This window comes from Fusarium falciforme, chromosome 8 (assembly GCF_026873545.1).
Source record: "Fusarium falciforme chromosome 8, complete sequence".
Classification (NCBI taxonomy): Eukaryota; Fungi; Ascomycota; class Sordariomycetes; order Hypocreales; family Nectriaceae; genus Fusarium; species Fusarium falciforme.
In genome coordinates this window covers 2,702,064-2,722,594 of record NC_070551.1, presented here as the reverse complement: position 1 = coordinate 2,722,594, position 20,531 = coordinate 2,702,064, and the positions used below count along the sequence as shown (strand labels likewise).

The following is a 20,531-nucleotide window of genomic DNA, read 5'->3' as shown; positions in this document are numbered from 1 at the left end:
CACACCGAAGCAAGGGACCCCACTCTTTTCTCGGCAGCCGCTCTCGGCACCGGCACCGTCTCCCTCGTGTTTTTGCCAGGGGGTGACTCCGTAAGTGACCCAGCAGATGCAGAACACGCAGGGCCAAGCAATCGATATCCGGAGCAGAGACTGGTATATCCGCTTAGATGATCCCATGGCGACGCTTCACAGGGGGAACAATTTGTCAATTACTCAGCCTCTCCGTGGATGAGTTGCTCGCTCAGCAACAAATGCACCTCGCTCTCTCGCTCTCGGCCGCGGCGCTCACCACGGAGCCGAGATCCGTGATGGACTCACTCTCTGACCCAACAACTCGAGAAATCTTGATAAGCCGGTCCCCATTATTGGGCTCCAAAGGGCCGCCTGATTTCAAGTCCCCAAAGCCCCACCGTTCCCCTGGGAATATCTGAAAGAAAGTGTAAGGAATGAATTCCTCGACAACAGCAGGGGCCACAGCTTTCTCATCAAATCCAGTCAGTTCCCCCGAGCTTCATGACCCCCTGACGGGAAGTATCCTTGCCGTTCAACTGCCTAAATCCAAACTTTCATTCATACCTGCCCGGCTTTTCGTTGAGCAAGCATGGCTTAAACCCGATGTTGGCTCTCCCTTTAAACATACCACGAAAGCCGTCACGCAAAGATGGAATGGCTTTAACGGAAGCCGCCGAGCACGGTGCCGAACAAAAGGTCCCACTCTTGCAGGTGTCTCACCTTGCAGATTCTTTTTGCTCGGCCCTCGCGCGCTCTCGCACGACGGCGATGCACGGTGATGTAATTTCTTGGGCCGTGATCCGCTAACTGCATCTGCCATCCGACGTCTTGGCTATCGCGGGACTGTCCTGTTTTCGTTCTTAGAGCCACGGGAGCTCCCTCTCCCTTCTTTCTTGAAACGCCGGGGATTGCCGCTTCTAACCCGCAACACTTGATGAATTTCTTTCCTTATCTTGTCATGATCATCGAGACGTCGAGACGCTTCTAGACGAGAAAAAGAAGCAACCTCGCCATGCCATCCGTTTCCACAGTTGAAGAAATTTATTGATGTGTCATTCCTCAAGTCTAATTGCAACACGAGTAATATCTAGACCCTAGACAGGTATCATCGCACTCCCCACCCATCATCCAATAACGCCGTCGCTTCTTCTAGAGTCAACCCTGCCGTCTCAGGATAGATTCTCCAAACCATAAAGTAACCGATGCAGCATATTACTGCGTACAGGACAAACGTCCACGACGGACTCATCAGGTCCATCAGCGGCAGAAACGTCAGGCCGACTATAAAGTTGGCTCCCCAACATGTGGCCGTCGCTATTCCACTTCCCAGCGATCGAACAGCCAGGGGGAACAGCTCACTCTGCATCCATGGCACATTGCCCATACCCAGCGCGTACGCTCCGACATAGACCATGATGGCCACAAGAATCGTGATAGCCGCAACCTCGTGTCCGGCGGTGGCAGGAGGATCCTTCTTGGCCTCTGATGGCTGGGCAAGTGTCATGAACGAGAAACCATGCGCCGACAGCAACAGGCCAATGATCATGAAGGGGATCGAATAAAGCAGCACTCTTCGGCGTCCGATGCGATCAACGAGTCCCAGGGCAGCGACAGTGCCGAGGAAGTTGGTGACTGCTACCACCAACGAGGTAAGAGTTGGACTCTCAAAACCAACAGCTGTAAAGATGGTTGCAGAGAAGTACATGAGTGAGTTCTATCACATTCACGTTAGTAACCGTTCGTAGCATGGTTCGTAGTTCACCCGGGGCTCACTCACAAAACCACAGAGCTGCTGAAAGCCCTGGAGGAGACAAGCGATAGCCAGCGCTCGACGGTTCCTCCCCTCGCTGAACAGAGCTTCCCACGCACCCAACCGCTTCCATCGGCCAGACGTTTGGTGATCCCGTAGCCGTTGCGCCTCATACTCTTCCCGCGCCTCCAGCTCAATCTCTCTGACCACCACATCAGCGTCATGCTGCGATGCACCGCCGTTCACCCGCTGGATCACGTTCTTGGCTTCCACGGACCTGCCGACCTTGACAAGCCAGCGTGGCGTCTCGGGCATGAAGGCAATCATGCCGCCCTGGACTAAAGCCGGCAGAGCACCCAGACCAACCATCCACCGCCATCCTGTCTGTTCAGAGCCGTAGGTTGAGAACAGCCATCCGATAATATATGCAATCACCTGGCCGCCCGTGACAAATATGATGTTGGTTGTAATCAGCCGTCCGCGATGTGCTGCGGGTGCCACCTCAGCAATGTACAGCGGTACGACAAAGCTCGCAGCTCCAACTGCTGCACCGATGATACATCGCCCAATAACCATGGTAAAGACCGTAGAGCACCATGCTTGGAGGATGGCTCCCGCAACGAACAGGACATCGGCGTAGAGAATGACGCGTTTTCGGCCAAAACGATCGGCGAGGACGGAGGAAAAGGGCGAGATAATAAGGGCAAAGAGGGACGTCGAGGATGTAATGATGGACTTGTCCATCGAGGTCAGTTCGCGGTTCGAGAGGGACGTTCCGATGGAGACGAGGGTAGCCGACACGACGCCGGTATCATCTTAAATTGTCTGTCAGCGAAACATTCCACGACATAGAAAAGGAGAATCAGAAGCCTACATCCAAACAACAAACCGCTAATACAAGCAGCAAAAGTCAAGGCCAACACAAACATGGTAGGCCTCTCGCTCCCCGACTTGCCGGGCTCGGCGGGAGATCCTTCGGCGACATCATACTCGAGCTCCTCGTCATCGCGGTTGCCCGCAATAAGCGGCGCCTGAGAGCTGTCCATTCTGTCGCTGTCTAGAGATTCCGCGCAAGCCGATTCAACTTCCTCAGAGCGAGCCCATGAAGCTGCGCTGCGGGATCATGGGGAAGAATCTGGGGGTGGTCGTGGATTCGGGGTCCTTATGATGGATGGAGACCAGCACCCCTGGTCACATGGGGCTGGGGATGTCTCGGTGTTGTCTCCGGCTAGTCATTCTGGTAGCGAGAAACGTGGAACTGAGTCAGCCTGCCGCGAAAAGACATGTATCGCGCTATCGTCAACCCCAGCATTCCATGATGTGCAACATCAACCATTCCAATCCATCATTCAGTTCGGGCCTGGGATGCCAAGCAATACGGGGTTGTGGATAAAGCTTTCGATGCTTGACAAACGACATCATTATTGTTCATTAGGCATGTATAACTACTAGTTCTCTCTAATATCCCATAACTCCCTTGCTTATCCATTGCCCTCTTCTCATGAACTATCCCTTGAGTTGTTTCGGCCATCTATCCGTGATGCTTCGCCTTCAAGCCCCTATCTCACCCATCCCCTATTCTTCAAAAAGTAATAGCTGTACACAGCTGCAACACCCAGCGGCTGAAGCACCCACGGTAGTTGATGTCTAACATGACGACTCATCGATACGGCCATGACACTTTGCGGCGCGCCAGGCGTCATCATCCAGTCTTGCATCAACTCGGCCGTCAGCTTCTGCACGGGGCCAACCCGAGCAAACATTGTCTCTTCAAACTCCTGGATTGCCTTGTCCAGCGCCTCGTCGTCTTTGTCGGCTGCTCCAATGATTGCCTTTGCAAGCAGTGATGCATCGTCAAGGGCCTGGTTTACGCCCTCGCCAGCATAGGGTGTCATGAGATGCGCGGCATCGCCAATGAGTGTGAGACCAGGCTTGTGTGTCCATTTCTTGCCGACGGGGAGCATAAACAGCGATCGAGGTGTGCATCTCCCGTCTGCCATCTCTATCGCTCGCTTGAGACGAGGATCCCAGTCTTTGTAGAGACCGTTGAGCAGGGCTGGGGCGACTTCCTTGATGTTTCCGGCATCATATTCGCACTTCTCAGGCTTCATCCAGTCGGCTTCTTTGATGACGTGGGAGCAATACACGCTCAAGGACCCGTCTCCCATCTGCTGGATGGACATGCGCTTGCCCTCCCAGCCAGCAAAGACGCTACCACGGTTGACGAGCTTGTAGAGATCAGGGGCTCTGTTCTCAACGTCGGTAACTTCCAGCTCCTGCAAGCCTATGCCTGAATACTCGGGCACCAGGTCTGGGTCGATCTCTTTCCGGACCTTGCTCCAGGCTCCATCTGCTCCAACGATGATATCGAAGCCGTCGATTGTAGCGTGCTCAAAGACAAGTGTTCGTCCTTCAACCTTTTTCAAGCGATGGCCCCATTTGATGACACCCTCTGGAAGCGACTGTGATAAAAGCTCGCGGAGTTTACTGCGATCAATCTCAGGCCGCTCCTGAATCTTGTTGTATGGTCCATCAGCATTTTTCACCAGGAGATACTCAAGATTCTTGTCAACAATGGCAAGATATTGTCCATCGTATCGAGCATGCTTGAGAAACTCATCAAAGAGTTTTGCTTCTTTGAGGGCTGCGAGACCTGTTGCCGTGTGGAGGTCTAGGGTGCCACCTTGAGATCGGAAATTCGGGTGCTCTTCTCCCTCAAAGACGGTGACATCTACGCCACCGAGATGAAGAAGTCTTGCCAGCATGCAGCCTACTGATGTTAGAAATTGACTTGATGTTGATAGGACAACTTACCAGCCGGGCCAGCACCGATAATAGCAACCTTGCGGTTACCCATTGCTAGGTTGCTGAGAAGGGGGATATGTAGGGTTGAGGGGAAGTTGAGACAGCAGATGAATTGACTCAAAGTGTATTTAGGTTTAAAATGAAGCTTGATGAATTACGAGGAAATGCTACCACAGGCGACTCCTTTGTCTTTAAGTAGTTTTGACATCTCCACCAGAACAGCCTCCTCGGAGTTGAAGCTTACGTCGTTTGCAACACCCACGATTAGCTGACAACCAAACTCAAGAGTCGAGACAAGTCCAGTCGGGTATGCCGGCATTTTGGTTCAGCCAGAGCGCCTCTTCATGACGACGAAGCATCCGGTGAATGGGACAAGTCCTCGTTGCGAATGCCTCGTCTAGTCGAGGAATGCCAATGGCACGTTTCAAGGCGCCGTTGCATCACCCACCCAGTGCTGACGACTAGACTCGGCTAAACGAGCTTAAACGACGCCTGCTGGGGATGCTCAGCGCCACGGCTTCGTCTCTGGATGGCACACGATGACGGGCGCGTGAGGCTATGCATGAGGGCGTCTGCTGGACCATTCAGCTCGAATTAATTACCATTCGCGGACATAGGAAGCGGAGGGCGGCGTAACCATTCATCCCTGTGGTCAGGTTCCATCCATGCATCGCCAGGAAGGCTGGGAGAGAGAATGATTATGCGCGTGTTTCGAGATGCATTATTTACATCCCATCTGCCGGTTTCTAAACAATATGGGGTATAAGAGCGATGGGTTTTCTTTCTGCGACAAGCCCTGGCTGCGGTTGTCATGCCAGCTTCTAGTCTCTTCAAGCCGTTTCCTCGCCGACAGGGTATGCAGCGATATCCATGTATGTTGACTTGGAGGCGGGATCCAAGGCCATCAGTTGGAGCAGGCTGGCTGAGAGCGACTGAGTTTGGCTACGGCGCAGGCTCATTCCAGAGGATATCCAACGCTCAACGGTCATCTAGCATAGAGAGAATGCATACAAAAGTCCAATAATCGTGATCATGTCGTCGAAAAAGACTCTTTGCCCCCAGAAACTCGCATTCACAGACCCAAGATGCCAAGATACACGCCATGGTGGCACGTGCTGATGCAGGGGTTCACGGGCTGGCGGGTGCCCGTCCACTACAGGTAACAGGCCCTCTATTCTCAGCTCTAGCGGGCCTCTGCCGCTGCCGCTGCCGCTGCTGCCCACTCACTGGCTGCCACCCAGGTCTACAGCACAGCACAGCACAGCACACCCGACGGCATCCCATCACCATCCATCATATCAACATCCTCCCACCATCATCCTCCCTTCTTCACCGTCAGCCTCGCCCGGCCTCTCGCTGCCTCCAGCTGCTCCCACAGTCTCTTGCGCCCGCCGTATCTCTCCGCCTCCGACGCCGACCTTGCGCACCATCTCGGCCTCTTTTTGTCGCTCGTTCTGATGATGCTACTTGCCCCTCGACAGTCGCACTTAAAATCCCATCGTTAAGCGTAATCCTCCGACCGAGCTCCGTCCGCGTCCACCCTCTGGGAACAGAATAGAGCCTGCTATTTGGCCATCGCATCTATCGCCGTCGCAAACATCTTCAACGCCCAGCAGGACCGCCCAAGCCCGATATAACCCGCCATGCAGGCCCCGTCATCCGGCTCCCAGCGAGCCTTTGCCCACCGTCGCTCGCCCGGCGCCGAGCCAGGGCCGCCACCAAATGTCCCAGTCCGCTCCATCTCCCCAGCCCTTCAAGCTCGAACCTCGACCGCCTCCACCAGATCTGCTCAGTCCACCAGCTCGCGAAGGATGAATCGTGAAGTGAGTAGTCGCCTCGTCTCGTCTCTGGCTCCCCTCGCAGTCGGCGCAGTGAGCGTCACCAAGAGCTTGCCTGTGCCCCTGCCGAGCCCTGCCCCACGTCCACGCCCAATGGTAGCATGCTAACCGCGCTCTGCTCTCTCCAGGGTTCCGGCAGCGGCGCCAATATGCCTCTGTCGCAAATCGAAAAGAGCGTCACCCATCTCCTCGTCGCCACCAAGCAGCTCCTCGAGACTCTGACGCAATGGTCGCGCGGCCAGGCTACCGACAGCCAGGTGTCGGACGTCTATGTGCGCCTGGGCTACGAGTTCAATATGGCCTGCCGCGCATTCACGGCCATCAACGTTGATACATCCGATCTAGGAAACGTCCCCGATTTACTCAGACATATACTCGAGGCTACGCTCAGCCAGGAGGCTAGCTCTGAGAGTCTAGAGAAATACCTACCCAGGATCCGTGATATCATCATCAACCTGCTCCATGGCCTTAAGCGAAAACAACAGAAACTCCGTCAGAAACAGGCCCGGGAGCGCGAAGGCCATGCACCTCCCGATAGGACAACCAGCGTCAGCACTGTCGGCAGCGGCCACAGCGGGCTTACAAACATGTTGGAGGAGGGGTTGGAGAATGGATTTCAAGCCGAACCTCAGCGGACCGAGTCCTTGCCTCCCGCTGCCAGTTCGTCCCCGCGCCGATTTGGCGCTCAGCGGGAGCAGTCTCGAGGATCCGTTGCCTCAGAACAGTCGTCTCTGTCGAGCAACACGATGCAGAACATGCCTGTTGTACCACCCTACCCAGAGGCCGATAATACGATCCCAACAGGGCCAGGGCCCTCGACGAACGGGGAGCTGAATATCGATTCGTTCCCTCCACCACCGCCTCCTCCTCCCGACAACACTTCCAGCGCTCTCGCCGCTTTGCAGAAGGGCGGAGATCTCGAGCGACGAGCCTCTCGAAGATACTCGCAGTATCAAATATCCAAACATCTGGGAGGCGCCAATGGGGTTCCGATCCTCCCTCCACAGAACACGCCGGTACCGAACCGTGGTAGGAAGGAAGTGAGGGAATCTTTGCGCGCAGTGCAGGGTCGCCAGTCTATACGCCATAACCGCAATACCTCGAGCCAGTCGCTGCGCAGCGCTGCCGTGGAAGCATCCCCTGTCAGGATACCGAGCAGCGTCTCTGAGGAACCCTCAGCAGTAGAGCCCCCTGCAAAGACAGAAAGCCCTGCTCCTCAGAGCCCAGAGGACAAGTTCAGGGCCAGCGCAACGCTTAGCGGGCCGCCTGTTGACCCCATGTTCTATCAGGAGGATGAGACTAGTGGAGAAACCCCCAAGACTGAGCCCAAGGTTGAACCGGAACGTCCGCCCACGCCACCTCCGAAGCCGGCAGCCGAGCCATCTTACTTTCAGGAGTCTCCTCCTCCGACACCTACAAAAGATCTCACTTTGTTCCTCCAGTATAAGTCCAAGGTGAAGAAGTTTGTTCTGCCGGAGGGTCGGGCTGAGCTCACAATTGGACGACTTCAACTCGCCTTTATTGAGAAGTTTTCGTGGAACACACAACAGAATGGCGCAGATCTCCCAGAGATTTACATTCAAGATCCCATATCTGGTGTGCGACATGAATTGGAGGACCTGGCTGATGTGAAGGACCGGACTGTTCTGGTCTTGAATGTGGAGGCTCTGGATGAGGTCAAGAAGCATATCGATGATGGCATTGCTTCTTTGACTGCCATCGTGCGTGATGTGAAGCAGACAGTCACGGATCAAGGGGCGGCTATCCAGCGAGTCTCGGATCGACAGCAGGAGGCGGCAAATGAAATGGCTCGAATGGCGCTGGCACCACCGCCAGCTGCTCCCGTGCCTGATGGGGCCAAGCATTCAGCTGCCCCTGGAAAGAAGCTGGATAGTGGCCATCTCACGGAGTTGCAGAATCTCCGTCGTGATTTGGCCGTTATGCGTCAAACTTATTCCAAGTTCCAGGCCGAAATTCAAGATTCGATGTCGACTATTCGCAGCAAGGCCGCCAACGTCAAGGTTGCCGCGGCTAAGGCCTCGATTCCTGACGTCGAGGGTGATGCTGGCTACTCATACGTCACCAACGGACGCAAGCAGCTCAATAATGACTCTGATCGGCTGGTTGGAAAGGTGGACGACCTCCAGGACCTTATTGAGGACCTGCGCAAGGATGTGGTGCACCGAGGCGTCCGGCCTCTACCACGCCAGCTGGATGCTGTGGGCAAGGATATCGCTCTCTTGACCAAGGAGCTCAAGAGGATGGAAGATTACATGGATCAGGAGAAGCCCATCTGGACCAAGATCTGGGAGAAGGAGCTCGAAGACGTGTGCCAGGGTCGTGACGAGCTTCGCCTTATGGAGGACCTGTTGGTGGATCTGCGGGACGACCTGGAGAAGGCCTCTGAGACTTTCACGCTTGTGGAGCAGGCGACCAAGGAGCAAATGAAGGACAATGGCACTGGCGCAAGCGCAGGATCCGCGCGCCAGTTCTCCAGGGGTCTCAACAGCCTTGGCAACAGTCTCGATCAGAGTGCAGCAAAGGAGGGCGTCCTAGGCGAGGTCAGGGCTCTCCAGCCCAACCACGAAGATCGTCTTGAAGCCATCGAGCGAGCCGAGAAGCTTCGCCAGAAGGAACTTGAGAATCGCCGCGTCAACCCTCTTCACCGTGAGATGGTCAGCTTTGTAGCAGAGGGCAAACTCAAGAAGTCTGGCGGCTTCGAGGAGGTGGAGCGAGCACGCAAGGCAAAGGATGACCGCATCCGGAGAGAAGTATGGGAGCGACAAAACGGAATCATCCCCGAGAATCCCATCGGAGAAGAGGAAGATGACCAATTCGAACCGGATGAAGTGCCAGGAAGTCCTCCACCGACTTCAGCAGATCAAGAGGTGGATGGCAATGCGGACCTGCCCAACGGCGCCTAGTCAACTTCCATTTTTATACATGAAGACTTTTTCCTTGTTGATTCGGGAATCAATCACTTTGTTCATGGAGATAATGCCTGGGAAGAAGGATGAGAAGACGTCCTCTTTGTTTTTTACGCGAAAATTGTTTGATATGGATCATGGCAAACAAACGAAGGAAGAAAATATGGATGTGTTTCACGGCTGTGGGACATGGGGAAAGGGGATGGGATGGGATATAAGCGGCCTTGGCCGGCAAATTTGGCCTCTTTTTCTTTTCTTTCACTCCTTTTTTTTTTTTCTATAGCTTTTTTTTTACTTGGTAGTTTCTAGTTGGGTTTTTCTTTTTTTTACTTGCTTCATAGCGGAGGCGAATGGGAAATGTGTTTTTTCGTCGGTTTTTTTTTTTTTTTTTTTTTTTTGTGTGAATAGCCTCACCTACACTGACTAGACTGAACTAGGAGTTGGAGCTCTTCTGATCTTGGTTGATGACTCCGCGTTGCACTCAGGCTCGAAAGCTGTATGGACTCTTTGAGTGAAGTTTCATGAATTGCAAGCATAGAATGTGATACGTTCACTTGCGCATGAACACCTCGTCCTAGCATCTTATGCGTCACTTGTATGGTTCATGCAGAAAGAATCCTACTGCTAATGCAGATGTAGAGTGACATTTCATTCAGTGTCACGGCAAAGAGCTTTTCCGTTCCTTAGATACCTTCCATGCCAACCCATCTATCATCATCAGTCATTGAACCTTCATAACAACTCTTACGATCCCAGCAGTGTAAGCTTGTTCAAGCCTGTCACAACAGGCGGCTCCAGCTTCTTACCCCGTCCTAGCACGAAATCCTGTAGTACCGCTTCACCCCCTGTAGCCTGCCATGTCGGTTCCTCCTGCTCCGGCTTCTTGTCCTCGCTCTCAGGTGGGTTAAACACCTCTGCAACGGCAGTAGTGCAGGCCTCTGAGACCTCAGCCATAAGAGCCTCGGCTGCACGGGCACGCTCAGGCATGTTTCTGCGAACGAGCGCAAAGACGAGGCGCTCGACATCAGGGGCCGTGGCGCTTACACGCTCGATAAGGCGGCGGATACTGTTGACGAGGTACTCCTCCTCGTAGACGGTACCCTTGCGGCCCCTGGCACGCTTCTTCTCCTCGCGACGACGGTTCTTGCTCGTTGCACGACTCACACCAGTACCGGCGGTGCCCACACTGCCGGCCTTGCCCGTGTACCGCGTGAAGAGAGAGGCACTGGTGCTGACGCGAGACGAGGCGGCGATGGAGATGTCATCGGGTATGTCGCCTCCACCAGCACGCTCACCCTCGTAGAAGGCCAGGGGGTCCTCAGCGGCCTTACGGCGGAGTTCAGCGACACGGGGTACCTGGGCTTTAAGCTGGGCCTTGCAGTCAGCTAGGAACTCGGTAGTTGTGCCCAGAGCATCAGCAAGGCCAGTATCGACGGCTGTGGTGAGAAGATCGGGACGGTTGCGCTGAATGAGGATACGGATCGCGTCCGCAAAGTGGTACCCCTTGCAGAGACAGCGGACAGCCATGTCGATAGCTCCTAGGGATTCGAGGTGGATAGTAGCAGCGGCCGCATAGTCCTTGGCCTCCCAGAGCGCATCAGCGAGGGCATTAGCGAGCTCAGCCATTGCATCAGCTGACATGGGGGGTTGTTGCTGTGCTGCAGTGTAGAGACATTCCTGCCAGCATGTAGCACCGGCAGTTCGATAGCAGCTGGTGGCCTTGGCGTAGTTCTCGAGAGACTCATAGGCGAGACCTGCTTCGCGGTATTTCGAGGTGGACTCGAGGTACGCGGCGTAGGCGTCTGTCAGGGCACGTAGTCGAGGGGGATCGTAACGGTAGAGGCGGAGGGCGTCATGATAGAGAGCATGCTTTGTCGTGTAGGTTAGAAGCTCGTCAAAGACATCCAGGGCCTGGAGGTGGTTGAGAGCCTTGATACGACGTTCGAGGTGATCATCAATCTCGAACTTGCGACGCAATTCGGGGAGAGCGTGAAGGTGCTGAACGAAGGGGAGGTATTCACGAGGATCGCGCTGAGACTGCTGAGCGACCAAGAGGGCGAGTTCCAGGTTGTACAAGCCAAGAGCGTTTTCGTATAGGCGGTTGACATCGACCAAGAAGCAGATGTGCTCAACAGCCTTTTCAGCAACCTTTTCATCCTCCTTCATCAGCTCCGAAACAAGGAGAAGGCCATCGTCAAGAGCTGGTGGCGACTTGCACACGTGTGCGGTGATGATGTTTTGGAGGTTGGTGTCCTTGCGGCTCTGGAGGGCCTTGATAAGCGCATCACACACAGTGTTGACTTTTTCCGGGGAACCTCTAGGCGCAGGGGAAGAATCAGATGTGGGGAGAGCATCTACGTCGAGAGCCTTGGGTCGCTTTGTGTCTTGGTACATGGTCTGGGTGACATCCTCGGCCCTACTTTAATTAGCCCCTTTTCAAGGGATAGGAAGCCAGGCAACTTACCGGAGAGAAGAGAGAAACAGATCAATGAAGGTAACATCTGGGATCTGATCAAGGAACAGCCCGACATTGGCCAAGAACTGCTCCGGCTGATGATCATAGAGAATGTTCATATCAACTCGTTGCGTCCGGCAGTACGAAAAGGCCCGCGCATAGTTCTTCTCATCGATGAGGCTGCGGATACCCGCCACAACCATGGCTCTGGGGAAGACGGTCTCGAGGTTTCCTCGGGGCATCTGGAGGATGATACTCATGTTTGCAGGAATGGCAGTGACAAGACGAGATCCACGTTCCACGCTGCGGCATCGCTCATCCTTTTCAGGGTCGTCTGCAGGGACTTCGAGCTCTTGACAATGTTAGCAACTATTCTAAAAACAATGGTTGACGACTTACCCTCGACGTTGGCAGATAGATGCACAAACTTGACAAAGTGGTTGTTGGTAGTAAAGATGAGATGGCTGGGTGTGAGGACGAAAGAGGTACAGTTCTTGGCAAGGAGCCGTGAATTGGCATAGATGTGACCATTCCTTGAAAGGCCAAATGCAACAATCTCGCCATCAACCTTGCTAATCTCGAACCAGGGCATCTGCGTATGGAACCGTATAGGAAGAGGCTGAAGGCCACCGTCGGTGGTGATCTGGAGCAGCTCTCCTGAGCTGTTCTGTCCATAGGCTTCGAGGGAAGAGCCATCTTGGTACGTGGTGGTAGCTAGCACAACGTCGTCCGGTTCCTGCAGGTGGGGGGGGCTATCATCTCCGGCTCGTCTGGCAATGTGGACGAAGCCCATCTCTTCCTGGGCAAAGATGTGAAACTCGTCACCGACAGCAGCGATGCGCAGGGGCACACCATACGTTGGCGTCTCGTGTTCGGGAAAAGCATGCTTGTGCTGAAGCTGCGGCTTGATAGACCTCCCATTCTTCATGGGCCACTCATAAAAATCGATACCCTTGTGGTGCAGTACCGCAAAGGTGGTGTTGTTAGGTCCAAATGCGACATCAACAGCCGCTGAGGCAACTGAAATCTCAAACATGGACATGGGCGGAGGTATGTTGGCTGTTCGAAAGGGAGTCAACTTGACTGTTTCGCCGTCAATGACAGCTACAGCACCGTTGTCGTTTGGCGGCTGACAAGATCCCCTCGCTGTGTAAAAGATGTACTCGCCAACCAGCACGTTGGTCGTCGACGCAGCGGCGAAGCGGAGAGCCTTTTCAGGATGCCAGGCCAAGCATGTAGAGTCTGGCTGGATAGGGATCTCTTGCTTGAGATACCAGTGGTAGTTTCCCATGGTCCACAACTGGATTAGGTCCTTGTAGATAACTGCCAGGACAGTCGAGTCCGAGTTCCACTCCAGACGTATCCTTTCGTGAGCTGTCACTGGTCCCGAAGGTGAGCGAAGAGTAAACTGTCCATGCCGCAAGCCGTTCCTCTCAAAGAAGGCAACATCTATCCGGTCTGGCAATCGCTGAATGCCAGCCATGAGGTTGCCAGAGGGCCTCCAGCTTAGACTACCCTCAAGGCCATCAACAGGTTCACTTGCGCTGTCAAGCTCGCCCTCTCGAGAGTACACCCGGATAACACGACGCTCACCCTCCTGAACAGAGTTGATGGCCACATATGCGCCGTCTCCTCTCCAGCTGATGGTAGTCGAGCCATCCTCATGGGCGCTCGGCAAGCCCTGGTCAACCTTCTCAGGGATGGTGGGATCACGCATAGCCTTGGCACCACGGCCCTGGAACTGCGTCTCCTTCTTTCCCCATCCCACAGAGACATGCTTTGACGCTTTAAGGTCCTCGGCCGTCATGGTAACCTCAGCCACAGGGTCAAATGTTGCGCCCATCAGGATGACCGTGTTTGCCTTGGTGACAACGACAAGCAACTCCTCGTCTGGGGACCATCGCGCAGCAGAAATGCCGGCATCGATGGAGCCGACAATCTCTATGTGAGGATCTCCACCAGAGAACTTGTCCTCTTGAACGGTGTAGATGTCGCCGCCTTCAAGGACGATGCATGTGGTTGCTGAACCACTCAGATACTGCAAGCTCACGACCTTGTCGATGAGCAAGTCCGGGGTCGGGCTGGGCGCATCCCAACTCGCCACCAACTCGACAGAACTGTATGAGCATCAGCAACCATTAAGACTCAAAACACATCAAGGATCAACACGTGATAGAAGCCCTTGCCTGACTTTGACTTACATGTCCTGATCACCCTTGATCCTCAGCAACTCGATACTGCTGCTCTCCTCGGTAGGCCCCGCGGTGCAGAGCACCTCATCGCTCTCAGGATCCCAGCAGGCAGCTGTGACATGTTGGCGATCGCATCGTCCAAATCGAATGTTGCGAAGGTTGCGCATCTTGGGCACAACTGGCCAACAGAGAGTATTTTCTGTGTCTCTGTTCCCTTTTGTGATGCCTCACAACGCTAGCGGATAAAATGGCGAGACGCTGGACGCATGCGTCGTTCGACTTTGTTTTCCTTCCTGATTCTTCGGTGACGCCGCCGCCCGGGGACTTTTCTTGGGTAGCAGTTTTTCGCTCTGGGTCGGGTGAGGGTGTGTATCGGATCGGCAGCTGGCGGGCGAGTCGATGCCCGGATTTGAGATTTTCGCCGACGCCTGGTCCGGGGGGTACCTGACGAGGCTGGTGGGGGAAGGTATCTAGCGGGGTTATGCTCATCACAAAAGTGTAGGCGGGATCAGCCGAAGGTACCTCTTGTGGCTGAAAACACAAGTACCGTTCTTGGTAAAAGATCTGATCAACGGCCTGGCCATTTTGTGAGTAATAGCAGCATTTTGCTTGGAAACCGGCGCCTGCACCAGTCTCGATTCTGAACTGTGCCGTTTTTTCTTCGTATGCGATCGGCTCTTTTCACAAGCAGTGGCACTCTACTGTATGTACTCTTTGACACTCACTAAACTAGAAATTGAAAAACCAACCTCGTCCCTCGGTTCATCACCTCATTCTCTTCCTTCTCTCAGCCACATTCTGCCCTTCATAAGCGACTCCTCGTCCGTGAGATTAGGTTGCTTTCCCTGCTCCATTCCCCTGTTCACATCCATCGCATCACATGCCCTGCATTTATTAGTCGTCCTTGCCGCTATCGGTGCAATTGAACCCATTGACTCTCTGCCTTTGCTCTCAACGCCCTCCTCTAGACTTGCATCGTTATATATCAATCATCATTATTCTCGATATAAAGAAACGTCTTCTCCATCGCCATGGATGTCGCCTATAATCAACACGCCGACCGCGCTCGCCGCAAGAACCGCTCCTCGTCCAGCCTCAACCATCTCTCCCTCGCCCCGTTGACGGCAAAGCTCCCTCTCAACGACGATGAGCTCATCGCCGACGCCATCGCGTCCCATCCCCAATCGCCTGTCCATCCAATTCCTTCCTATATCCAGGGCAAGTCCGCGCCTACGACCCCGCGTCTCCTCGCCCGCTCGCCCACCACCTCTCGCTCGCGATCCCATAACCGAACGCCCTCGGCACCCCTTGCCAAGAGCAAATCGACTACACATCTCGCTGCCCCTGCAGTTCGAAAGTCTCTCTCTGGACGCGTTACCCCTAGCAGGCGTAACAGAGATGACCCGACGATTCTAGGCTTTGGCATGCGACATCGCAATGACAGTGACTGGCTGCTCCGAACAGGTGCGCTCATGAGCTCCGAAGCTCGCGAGTCCAAGGGCCAGGCCTGGCTCATTTCGCGTCAGAGCTCTACTAGCCTTGTGGGAATGGATCCTGACGAGGAAGCCTTCGAGTTTGAGCTAGCTCGCGAGCGTGACATGTCTGCTGCTGCGAGCCGCCGCGCCAGTCGCCGTGGCAGCACCGCTCCCACCGACGAAGACACGTCTCCTTACGCCAGCCGCTTCTCCAGCCGCAACCATAGTCGCTCACACAGTTTGGCACGTCCTCGAAGCCAACTATCCCCGCTCGATCGCCCCGGCACCGGTGACGAATCCTACTTCCCCAACCAGGACGATCAGAACGAGCTGCCCGGTCCTGACTTTATCAACCTTGACGAGCGGCTTGAGGAGCTTGAGCGCGATACAGAGCAGGACGATGAAGCTACCGTTCGGCGTTTGGTTCGGCGCGGCCAGGCTGGCACAGCAACTTGGTTTGGTAGTGTCTGGTCACTGTTCTCTGTGGAGGAGGACGAGGAAGATTCGGAAGATGATAGCGAGGATTCCCCTATAGATGGAAATTCTCAGCTGAACCGCTCTCGAAGCTCGTCATCGCGGTATCTGGCAGGCATTTCAACTGTCCCGGAAGAACGTATGCCCCCTCCTGGGGAGAATGATGGTGGCTGGCGGGATGCGGCGTGGCTGTTAAGCGTGGCGTCCAAGGTGATGTTTTAGATCATGTTTCCTGCAATCGGGACCCGGCGTAATATCATAAGAACATACAGGCCGGAGGGGGACAAATGGGATTCAAGGGTGAAGTACAGGATATGCTCCAACACGGAGCGTTATTGGGTAATCATGTCTTGTCATGGTGCAATATGGATAGGTAGGATGACTCGGGGTAAAATGGACTTTCGGCGTGCTTGACCGACTCGTACTTGGGATATCCGCGTTTTGCAAAATCTGTGCCTCACCGGGACCAACGGGATCATTCCGTTGTTCCCCTACCCAAGCCAAGCCTCATCCTCGGCCGACCGCCAGGCCATCCGGCCGTGTTGTCTGGGCGGTTGTGGATATCCAAAGCTTGGGGACAGGCATCCGCTTCTGGACCTGTTCTATCAAGGGTCTATTCCGCAGCAACTGCCCACTAGCTGCATCGCAATAGCTCCCGTCGCCGTTGAATGGAGCTCGAGGTCGGCGCATGATCACCGGCCGGGTAGACCCCGGTGAGCTCCGGGCACCTCCACACCCGCTCCGCGGCCGGGGGCATTCCTTGTCAACCCCCGGCCCGCCGGGAAGGACGGGGGTACGGCTCAGGACCGTCTTGAATGCGACTGGCCGCCACGTAAGCTTTGTTTTCTCCTCTCTCAACTGGACTAGAAATGTAGCGCCGTCTAGCGCACTCTCGAGCAGCTGCTAGTCGGAAGTAGACAAATATCCACCGGAACGCCCTGGCGCAACGTGGTGGTGATGGGAACAGGGGCCTCACGACCATGCTGTGGCGGGCTGAGCATGGAGTGAGCAAAAACCGGTTTGTCGGGCTGGGCTGTCACCTCGCAGAAGGATGATTGCGGGCCTCGAACAGGGCCCTTCTCTCCTTTGCAGCCTCTTCCTTTCCGCATCTATCGGATGGATAAAGAGTCCCGGTCGCCGAGAAATCTCCCATCCCATCCCATCCCACCTTTTCGAAATCCAGGGCATCAGGGTGACAAATTGCACGGGATGCTACGTTGTAGACGCATTATCCGTCCGTACATACTCGCGGGATACTGGATCCTCCCTGGTATTAGATGTGGTCCGTGGTTCCTTTGCATTTCTCCGCTTCTCTTTGATCTCTTTGTGATCCATTACCCGAGGCGAGGGCGCTTAACCCGTGCAAGGCAAGTCTTGCATTGCATGCCCGTGCTACATGCTTCCCGGGAAATGGGTCATTGGTGGTTCGACAGTGATGTCGATACTGGTGATGCTGACGACCCTGTCCTCCTACTTTATCAAGATACAGCCGAACATTGCCGTTTTGTCGCTGATGCCCTGTGATGTGACCCAGCAGTCATCTTACATCGACGCATGTCTGCTCGAGTCTGCGGCTGCGAAACTTGTGCGTCATAGGCTGCACAAGTTTGCGGTGAGGACTAGACAGACTGCGAGTGGAGTCGACGTGCGGCTTGCATTGTTAGGACAATGCCTAACTGACGGTCAATATCAAAAGTGCTGTTTGCAGCAGAATGTGTGCAGGCGACGCTCAAGAATAAGACCCTTTGCAGATCCCACGTCGTTGGGACGTCTCATAAAACAGAAACCCGACTTCAAGGGTGATATGTAAACTCAGATGGACCCAATATCTGGGCCTAGGAGCACCAGTCGATGTGAGACCACAACTATCCCGGCACCGGCACGGCAAACGTGAAGTGGCTGTGTGCGAGTTCAAACCTCGATCCTGTCTCCAAGCTTACCGAGCGGGATGATGCCAAGAGCGTCGCCCCTCCACACTATTGTGTCGGTACAGCACGTGCCGCTTCAGCTGTCATCCGGCCAAGGAGATTACCAAGTTGGTATTTCGAGTCAGATCACCCAGAGGCAATCTGATGAAGTAGTCATGGTGCCGAGGAAATGGTAGGTAGTATTCTAGCATCCCAAAGGTTCCTGAAGCGCCTGGGTGTAGCCCCTGCCAACAAGCCATCGAGGAAGTTAGGCACCCCGCCATCAGGCCGTGCACGAGGGGCGAGTGAGGGGTGTGGAACGGGGCCCGTCAAGCTGTGAGATTTGATCAACGGACCCTGCATCAGGACATGGGAAGGAAAACGGCCAGGACTTAACGGAAGCCAGCGCCAACAACAAGTAGAGTGTGACGGAGAAAATGCCGCACAATGCTTGCCCGTCCCGTCAGTTTTGGCAAGCCTCGTGATGGTTGGTGCAGAGGTGGTGCTTGGCCTCGACAGGTGCCAAAAAGGATGCGACAGCTTGGAGCTCGAGGGGTCTGGTCAAGTGGGAGATGCTGTGTGGGGTGCTCTGGTGGCGTCTTCGGGTTTACTTTTCTCGAGTTCAACCGGGCGGTGGGCTGTGGACCAACGGGAACGAGACGCGGCGTTGAGCTGTGGTGTCCTGGGGCTTGACCGCGAAGCCCAAGGCCTGCAGGCAGATAGAACCTTCCGCTCCGTTGGCACGGACAGCCGGAGCTATAACAGAGACCGGGGGGAGGCTCTGGAGTCTCACGGTCGAAACAATCTCGAAATCTTGCGGCCGAGACCGTCGATCATATCCAGGCTGGGCCATGCCAACACTCCAGCATGTGGACCGGTGACTCGGTGAGCTCTGTCATGGATTGGGATTCGGCGGAGGGAAGAACATGGTGGGAATGATGACATGTTGGGCCTTCAGCATTCGGCAAGGGCCTGCTCGCTGCGCTCGAATAACCACCGAGCATCATGTCTTGACCAGTGGTGGGAGCACTATCGAAGTTGCAAGGTCGTAAAAGAAATGAGGAAGCAGGGCTGAGTGGAACCTCGAATAGAGATGACATGTGGGCACGGCGAGATATTGCCGGCTCTCGGGCGACGGATGATTATGTGGATGACCCGGAACGACGTTGGGGTTATGAGGCTGGGGATAGGGCGAGCTGGTAAAGCTTGCACGTATGGATGGGATGGATATGTTTGGAGTTTGAGTTGCACGTGATAGAAAGCAAAGCTAGAGGTTGGAGTTGTATGTGGAAAGTAACTCCTTCCACGTTATTGGGAGGTACCTTGGAGGAGATTGGGCTGTCGTGCAATGGAGTTTGGGGATCAGCCCAAATCCCGGGAATAGACCGCCTCGAAAAACGAGATAGTAGTGGAGGTAAGGCAAGATGCTAACTTCCGATAGCTCACTCCGTTTTCAGGGTCGTTCTAGGTATGGAGACGAGCCGAGAGGGTCAATCATGGAGTCTCGCTTGACAATAGCCAGGTCTCTTGGCTCTCTCTCAGCCGCCCAAACAGGAGATACCCAACATCAAATCGGAGTCAAACCGAGGGACAAGTCATAAAGTTGCCTGACTCTTGCTTCTGGCAGTACTGTACCTAGCATTGTTTTCGCGCAGTGGTCAGTGACCGTGTCTTGCTGGTGGTGCATAGTTCAAGACTAGCGGGAGAATGCTTCTGCGCTAGGCGGACGCGGTATTGAGCCCCGGAGAACCAGAACAAAAAGTCGTTCGTTCAAGGGGCCCGTGGTCAGGGTAGTGCTGTTGGGATAATTAAGCGGTGACATTTTGGATATGAGCCTTGCGGGAAGGGCTCAGGGGAGAAATGCTGGATTGCTTGTCTGCTCCCACGGGACAGACTCTTGTGGTCGACCAAGGCTAAGCTGTCGCGTGGCACAGGCATGGCACTGACGGGATAGAGGACTGGCGTAAGGCTTGAAGCAGGGGGACACCCTGGAACGCGTCACGCTCTGTAAATGGGGATGGGAATGGGGATGGGGGATGGAGGACAACGGCTGATGAGGATGGCCTCAACCTCAGCCTGGGCTGGGCTGGCAGCGTCATCCAGCAAAGATTGTAGAACGGCAAATCACAATCTATGCTCTCGTTGTCTCCCTCCCGATGATAGCTCAATGAAGCCCCAGTTGCATAACCGAAGATCCTTTTCTGTTTGGGAATGGCGTCCCCCGTTCGAAGCCGTGGAATCTAGGCGCGTCCTGTCCTGTCCTGTGCGTGCTGTCTGTCGGATCCAATGATGCAACCGCTGCCCCTCCCCATTTTTTTCTCTCTTCTTCTCTTCTTTTGTCCATGTGGGTTCTCCCACAAAACAACGACGTAATCGGCAGGGCCCCCTCCACGACTGGGGACCTGCCTGGGGCGCACGTACAGGAGGCAGGTAGAGGTAGGTAGGTACTTCTCGCCAGAATAGGTCCACGTCGTTGTCGGCAATAGCCCCCGTACACCGAGTGCGAGCGAGCTTGATTCCAGTGATCTACCTACTTCCACGGTCTGCCTCCCCTTCCTCTCTCTCCCTCTCTTCTCCGTAGCCTCACACCCATCCTGAGCATCCTCTACGGCCTCGTCTCCTTCCACCGCTGTACTGGACGTTTTGTCGCGCACGCATTCCTGGTGTCCCTGTACCTCCGGCGCTATATTCAGCCA

At 54.9% G+C, this 20,531-nt stretch overlaps 5 protein-coding genes across 5 annotated transcripts; 2 read left to right on the top strand and 3 right to left on the bottom strand.

Annotated features, from left to right (window-relative positions):
• Positions 1-1,117: 1,117 nt before the first annotated feature.
• NCS54_01063900 (MFS domain-containing protein) lies at positions 1,118-2,808 on the bottom strand (the record flags this gene model as incomplete). Its single annotated transcript, XM_053155941.1, has 3 exons — positions 1,118-1,726; positions 1,790-2,577; positions 2,637-2,808. The coding sequence occupies 3 exons, from the start codon at positions 2,806-2,808 to the stop codon at positions 1,118-1,120; spliced, it is 1,569 nt and encodes a 522-aa protein (XP_053011916.1).
• Positions 2,809-3,321: 513 nt separating this feature from the next.
• Positions 3,322-4,619, bottom strand: NCS54_01063800 (Hypothetical protein; the record flags this gene model as incomplete). The annotated part of the gene is made up of 2 exons (XM_053155940.1): positions 3,322-4,532; positions 4,577-4,619. The coding sequence occupies 2 exons, from the start codon at positions 4,617-4,619 to the stop codon at positions 3,322-3,324; spliced, it is 1,254 nt and encodes a 417-aa protein (XP_053011915.1).
• Positions 4,620-6,210: 1,591 nt separating this feature from the next.
• NCS54_01063700 (AIP3 domain-containing protein) lies at positions 6,211-9,329 on the top strand (the record flags this gene model as incomplete). The annotated part of the gene is made up of 2 exons (XM_053155939.1): positions 6,211-6,390; positions 6,534-9,329. The coding sequence occupies 2 exons, from the start codon at positions 6,211-6,213 to the stop codon at positions 9,327-9,329; spliced, it is 2,976 nt and encodes a 991-aa protein (XP_053011914.1).
• A 747-nt stretch (positions 9,330-10,076) lies between these two features.
• On the bottom strand, positions 10,077-14,146 carry NCS54_01063600 (Elongator complex protein 1; the record flags this gene model as incomplete). Its single annotated transcript, XM_053155938.1, has 4 exons — positions 10,077-11,748; positions 11,797-12,139; positions 12,187-13,904; positions 13,989-14,146. The coding sequence occupies 4 exons, from the start codon at positions 14,144-14,146 to the stop codon at positions 10,077-10,079; spliced, it is 3,891 nt and encodes a 1,296-aa protein (XP_053011913.1).
• An 864-nt stretch (positions 14,147-15,010) lies between these two features.
• NCS54_01063500 (Hypothetical protein) lies at positions 15,011-16,150 on the top strand (the record flags this gene model as incomplete). The annotated part of the gene is made up of 1 exon (XM_053155937.1): positions 15,011-16,150. One exon carries the CDS (start codon positions 15,011-15,013, stop codon positions 16,148-16,150), a length of 1,140 nt encoding a protein of 379 aa, XP_053011912.1.
• Between the last annotated feature and the right edge of the window lie 4,381 nt (positions 16,151-20,531).